Raw genomic sequence first — 6215 nt, 5'->3', positions numbered from 1 at the left:
TGTATGTATGTATGTATGTATGTATGTCTGTATGTATGTATGATATATATATAAGAAAATTTGCACAAATCTCATACCGTAGTTGGCACCAACGTTGTCGTTGTGTCCCCAACGGATTTGAGCATACATCATTGTGGGAGTCATTCGGGTTTCTTCGTTAACAAACCAGGTCCGGATATTCTCGGCGCCATGTGTGGCATACCTCAGATCATCTGTATCGGTGAAATGAGTTGGGAAATGTTTTTATTCTAACTCTCATACGCATAATGATACATATCACGCTCAATCATGATTATTCAAGTTATAATCGAGCAACATGATACATGCAGAATAACCCATTCCATTCCAATTGTAACAGCAAAGTTTCACATGAACACTCTATTGCAAATGCCGGCAGTCTGCAATCACAATAATTGTGAAATTGTACGTACAGCATGTATTGAGCTTTAAAGCGATATGCGACTAGAAATAATGCGACATGTACACATACCGGTGAAATACCAACTTAAAGCGAGAATGGTAGTGTTGCCGAACATCGAAGCCAGACGAGATCGGTCGTATCTATTCGAGAACTCATCCCATAGCTCCGTCCCGGGAACACGCTCGCCGTCTCTGCGGACGTACGGCAGACCATCAGTTCTATTCGGATTGGGCCAGAAGTAAGGTGAAGGCGAGTAGTAATCGTGCTTATTTCCCGAGGGAGGGGCTTCTTCTTTGTGTGTTACAGAGAATTGTCCCACTTTAAGGCCTATATTACCCATTTCTATTAAATCCTCAATGAGTTTCACCAGGTTCAGATTTGTCCCCTCTGTGTACGCCTTCTTCTCGAGCGCTAGTACGGTCTCGTTGTACATAGTCAACCTATCCCATCGGAATCCGAAACGGAGATGTGCCACCTATTCAAGAAGATACAATGGTTAAGAGTTAAAGGTTTTCCCACATTCAATAAAAAACTATAAAACCGCTTGCTGGAGTCACACATGCAGACGACATGTAGAGGTTGTAATCTCGACTCCGGCACTTACTAGATATCAACATAACACTCAGCACAATATCCATCGTTAGCTATTGATGCGCACTACCAATAAATAGCCCACATTTTTCTACTTATTTAGCAAAACATGCACGTACCTGCTCATCCAAGTACGCAATCAGCTTCTCTACGCCCTGTGTCCGACTGAGTCCTCTGTTCGCAATGGCTCCCGTGACTTCCAGTTCGCCAGCCCCAGAATACAATCGGGGGATCCACCCAATCTCAAGTACTGGGTGTTTTGTACTGATATCTTCGCTGACTTCCCATTCTTTGGCTTCCCAGTGTCCGGCTGACTGCGGCCATTTATCCCAAGGACCGGCCACCTTCAAACGCCACAGCATTTCGACCTGTATAAGCGCATAAGAACCAATCTTAGTGTCTAGTTGTATGTTTCATATACTTATAGTAAATAAATTATTGTAAATACACGATCAAAATATCTCGAGAGCTTCGTGAATGCCTTTTCAAATACCTTGGGTCGGCGGCCGTAACGCATATTCTCATTGAAACGCTCTATCGCGTCGTTTCGGAAGATGATCTGAGGTTCCTCCTTCGCATTCGGCTCGAACGTAGGGTCGAACAAGTCGCCATTTGATTGCAGACGCACCATGGGGACGGTGAAATACTTCGTATTGTCGCCATCCTAATCGTTCACATTCAAAAAGAGTTGATGTTGATACTACTGACGCCGCTTACTATGCATATCTACTGAATGTATATATATTCTTCTTGTAAAGGAAGTACCCTCAACTTTCGTTGCCGGGGTATCAAGCTTAACGCCATCTATCTCTAAGCATATCTACAAGCCTATTCGATTCCCAGATTTGTGTTTATGCGTACAAGAATAGCGCTTTGGAATTGCAAAGCATATGACGGGCTACTATTTGGATCTGACCTGCTTCTTTTATATCTATATATTTTCGATGTGGAAGTGATCAAAGGATACCGGCGTTCAAGACCATTCCGACACTGTCTAGCTTATAAATTGAAGTTTGTGGCATGGCTATGCTGGAAACTATGTAAGGTCCTCGTTACACAATAAGGGCCGCTTGGGCACATACTAGACACTGTTAAATCAATCGTGCTGTCGAGACATGCATTTTTTACAAATTCCAGATGAAAATTTCTCATATATACCTTTTTGATGCCTGATAGCATGAGCTTCCACGCCTTCTCGGTCAAGAAGCAGTTGCCATCGAATGGGAACACCCACTCAGCCCCGCTTGCAATGCCATCCTCTAGCATGATGTTGCGCGCACCATTGTTGTGCATGACGTAAAGGTTTTTGTAGTGGTATGTGGTGTCTATGACCTCGTATTTGTGCTTATCTGTGCCATCCAGGTATGGATGAGCACGAAGGGGGTCGGTTGGATCTCCGTGTAGATCGTACCACATATCAATCTTTGCGTATTCTTCCAAGTCGATTGGGATGTGGATATATTTCTGAGAGATAGCGAGGTCATTGACGGATTAGAACCAACATGTATTATCCTCATGAAGTGTATGTCCATCTCGATTGAGTCGAACATGCCAACTTAAATCTGACCTTTGGCGATCGATGCAGTGTAAACTCAAAATAACTGGCTTTGTCATTTGAAGATTACTCACACACTAACGGTCTTCCATACAACTAGCGATGTATTACTAGTTAGCAGTCAGTCAGATGACCGTACACACTGGAAGGTGCACATCAATTATGGACTGAGAATTCCGTGCACCCTCACTTTGATTGTCGGGCCGCGAAGCTCACCTGATTATATTCGTCTAAGAGGTCGATAATCTTCTTTTCTTCCTCTTCTCTCGCTATGCGATTGACTATCCAGCGCTTCTCCACATCGGGGAACTCCTTCTCGTTCTCCAGAATAAACTTCACATTGACATACGTCTGTCCAATTGCGTGGCGGGGAGGCAGGTCGTTTCCGATGCTACGATAGTACATGTACTTGGCATCGGTTTTTTGCGAACCAACTTGTACTGTGAGGGTTGCAATATACAGTCAGTTTCGCAGGATAATCAATAGCCATTCCGGTGGTTGTCCATGACAGGGTTGAACGATCGAAACGAAGTCTTCTGCGATGGGCTTATTATATTCATAATAGTTCAAAGCATCCCGACACCTTAAGCAATCAGCATATTATACAGACAGGATGCTGTGCACGCAAGTACGCAACTCGTGCTTAGATATTTAGTTAAACACCCAAAATATACACATATCAGGCCTGAAATACGTTTGGATTTGCACACTCATACACGGATGAACATACGTGACTTCTTCGATAGTGGATGAAGTTTGGGCCACGGTTGCGGTGCAGTATCAGGTATGTCACTATCGCCAAACTGTGAAACCTTCACATGTGCTGCCTTGTTGTTTGATTCTGTCTCTGTGGGCGCGTCGTCATCAGACTCTTCTATCAGCTTATCTTTTATAGCGGAAGCTTCTGTGTCCTCATTCTGGAGTTTTTTATTTTTGTTCTGAAATGAATAATTGTTCGACAAAAGATCTTGAGCATGTACAGCTCTTCAATACGCGGAATATACACACAGCGATGCAAAGGTCAATTCTGACAGTCTTCGACATACATATGCCAGCGTTCTACGTATGCAATGGCTTTATCAAACTAGCTGCAGCGCGCACCACACTGCGTTGACAAATCCAGAAAAGCAGGGTGGTTATGTACCGCGCAATGTATAGTGACTAGGCTGCCATAGTTGGTAAAATTACTGGATTCAGTTGCTAGCAGAAAACTGTACGGTAAGGGAGCAATCGACACTTTGCGACATTCAAAACAAACAAATAATTTAGTCCATGTGAACAGGTAAGATAATTATAATTTGAGACACGGGTGTCAAGTATAAGCTGACTTTTAACCATCACAAGGAGTGAATATTACCATAAAACATACTTCACAATCCATCGGTACTTTTCCTGCTACGTTGCAAAACTAAAAAATTCATAAATAACCACCAAAAATGAACAAACTAGCTAATATTCAAGCAATACTGCGAATTCTTACACTATTGTCAATGTCTTCCATGCCCTCCTCTTCATCTGTCTGCAACTCCTTGTGATCGGTTCGTTGAGGTGGAACGAATGTAGTGTTTATCACATCGTTTATCTTGTCATCCTTGCCTATCGACGCTTTGTTGATTGTGATAGTACTATCGATAGACGAGTCCGTCGCAAAATGATATCCCAGTATGCAGACCGCAAGCAGGGCTAATGCGAGCCTGAATTCACAGGGTATAGAGTGACTTTTGATTTAATCTCTGAGCCGCAAGGCAAGTTCTCCTCGAAGTTTCATCATGCAAGAATTACATATAAAGATATCTCAAAATCAACGATCAAGGCTAATACTTTTGTGACATCCAGTAGATAGTCCTTATAATCATAGTATCCACACTACGTAGGTATTGACATTGTCGCATCAGTGGGAAACGAAATCGATAGAGAACACCCGGATGCATCGTATCTTTTAGTCTTATCTCACCCTCTGTATAAAAGTTCATACCGCCACACCAAACAACCCAAAATGTACACCAAATCACACCACACCCTTGAATCCTGCGACATAGAAAAATATACAGAAAAGGTGCATCTTGTATTTTACACTGATGCTTACCATTTGAATTTTTTCAGGCCAGCCAGTTGTCTCGAGCATGATCGGTTCCTCAGCTGTGCACCACCATTGAAATATGATGGAGTGTACAGGAGACGTTCCTCGTCACTCTGGTTAGTGGCGCGCATCGGTGCTTTCTCGATACTTTCGACTATTGCACTTCCCATGGTATTTGCTGACTGACTAGATTTCGATCGAATAGGGCAAACACAAGTGCGCTTATATTATGAATTTCTTTTATGGCCTGAGTGCTGCGTACCAGTTTTATACGCCCGCAAAAAAATACATAAGTTGTGGAACTGATAATTCTATGAGGCGAATTAAATTCGATTCTCGTCCTGTGTAAGTGTCAGTGTGACCTTGAATACAAACAGGTAGTGTACATATATCGTTCGCCACTTCCTTTTCGTCAGAGGTCAAACAATGAGACTGCTCTAGTAACATCATTTGTCGCTTATTATGGTCAAATTATTACCGATCATCTGTCGATTATTATTACAAAATCGTGAGTGAATATGATAGTTCCGATAATGTTACTTGGCTCTAGTAGTTTACGACGAGTGTATTGTTGAACTCCAGATTTCCAGAATAATTCTGTTGGAAACTCGTACTGTAGCCGGCTATTACTATATGATAAAAACAAATGTTGTAAAATCTTTAATCCCTGGATGTACACTTGTTTACAGAGTTGGATGGCGACCATGAACGGATATCCAATCAAAATGATTTCTACTATATCCCATTGGGGAGTGCTTTATAGTATTGGAGGACTCCTGCGCGTGTACTCTGACACTTATTTTGTGCATTTTTTTAAAGTTTTGATTGCAATTGTTGGAAAAAGCATAAAAAATGGATTGAGTTTGAATAGGATACTATGTATCGTCGTACAAAAAAAGCGGGGTAAATTTAAAAAAATATCTTGATTGAGAGAGATAAAGTATCACACACATATACGGCTATGCGGTCTTAGAAAATACAATCCTTCCATGTGTATAATAGATAATATTTGAGCTTTTGGATGAATCCTGAGCACTTGCGGCGGGGCTCTGCGGATACATCGTCATGGAGCGATTCCAGCTCGATCTGGTAAGGTTGTTTACTTCTTGTTAGGTATCCCTATTGACTCGGATTAGGCGTACAGAGGCTGGACGGCTCCGGAGGGCCCGTCCGAGTAATACACATCATTGTAGTATGAAATTGTAGTATTGGTGTCTAATTGTAGTAATAACGTCTAATTGCATTCAGTAAATTATACTATTAGCTAATTTTGAACAATAGAACGCCTACTGAATACCTGTTTTCAAGAGGATAGATTCTTGTGTATAACTATAACTCAACCATGACTCATAATTTTGCAAGATTGAGCATGTCTCTAACAAATATTGCTTTCAGCAGACCATTGAGGTGATATTTCCTTAGGTCAAGTTCTGTACTTCAATATCTGCATGCTCAATTTATACACTCGTGAACACACACACACACAAACACACGCACACACACACACACACACACCCATATATATATATATATATATTATATATATATGTGTGTGTGGTATATATAAT

General features: G+C 41.6%; 1 protein-coding gene across 1 annotated transcript in view; it reads right to left on the bottom strand.

Annotated features, from left to right (window-relative positions):
• SARC_02848 (hypothetical protein) overlaps window positions 1-4817 on the bottom strand; it is a gene marked incomplete at its 5' end in the record, with an annotated part of 8453 nt that extends 3636 nt beyond the window's left edge. Inside the window, 9 exons of the mRNA XM_014303384.1 lie at window positions 78-212; window positions 491-896; window positions 1132-1380; window positions 1506-1676; window positions 2171-2476; window positions 2784-3007; window positions 3298-3484; window positions 4048-4261; window positions 4654-4817. Of these exons, the coding sequence (XP_014158859.1) occupies window positions 78-212; window positions 491-896; window positions 1132-1380; window positions 1506-1676; window positions 2171-2476; window positions 2784-3007; window positions 3298-3484; window positions 4048-4261; window positions 4654-4817 (2056 nt within the window). The remainder of the gene's footprint in view (window positions 1-77; window positions 213-490; window positions 897-1131; window positions 1381-1505; window positions 1677-2170; window positions 2477-2783; window positions 3008-3297; window positions 3485-4047; window positions 4262-4653) is intronic.
• Window positions 4818-6215: the final 1398 nt, after the last annotated feature.

Source organism: Sphaeroforma arctica (genome assembly GCF_001186125.1).
Source record: "Sphaeroforma arctica JP610 unplaced genomic scaffold supercont1.133, whole genome shotgun sequence".
Lineage (NCBI taxonomy): Eukaryota > Ichthyosporea > Ichthyophonida > Sphaeroforma > Sphaeroforma arctica.
The sequence above is the reverse complement of the archived record's forward strand: the minus strand, read 5'-3'. Positions and strand labels throughout refer to the sequence as shown.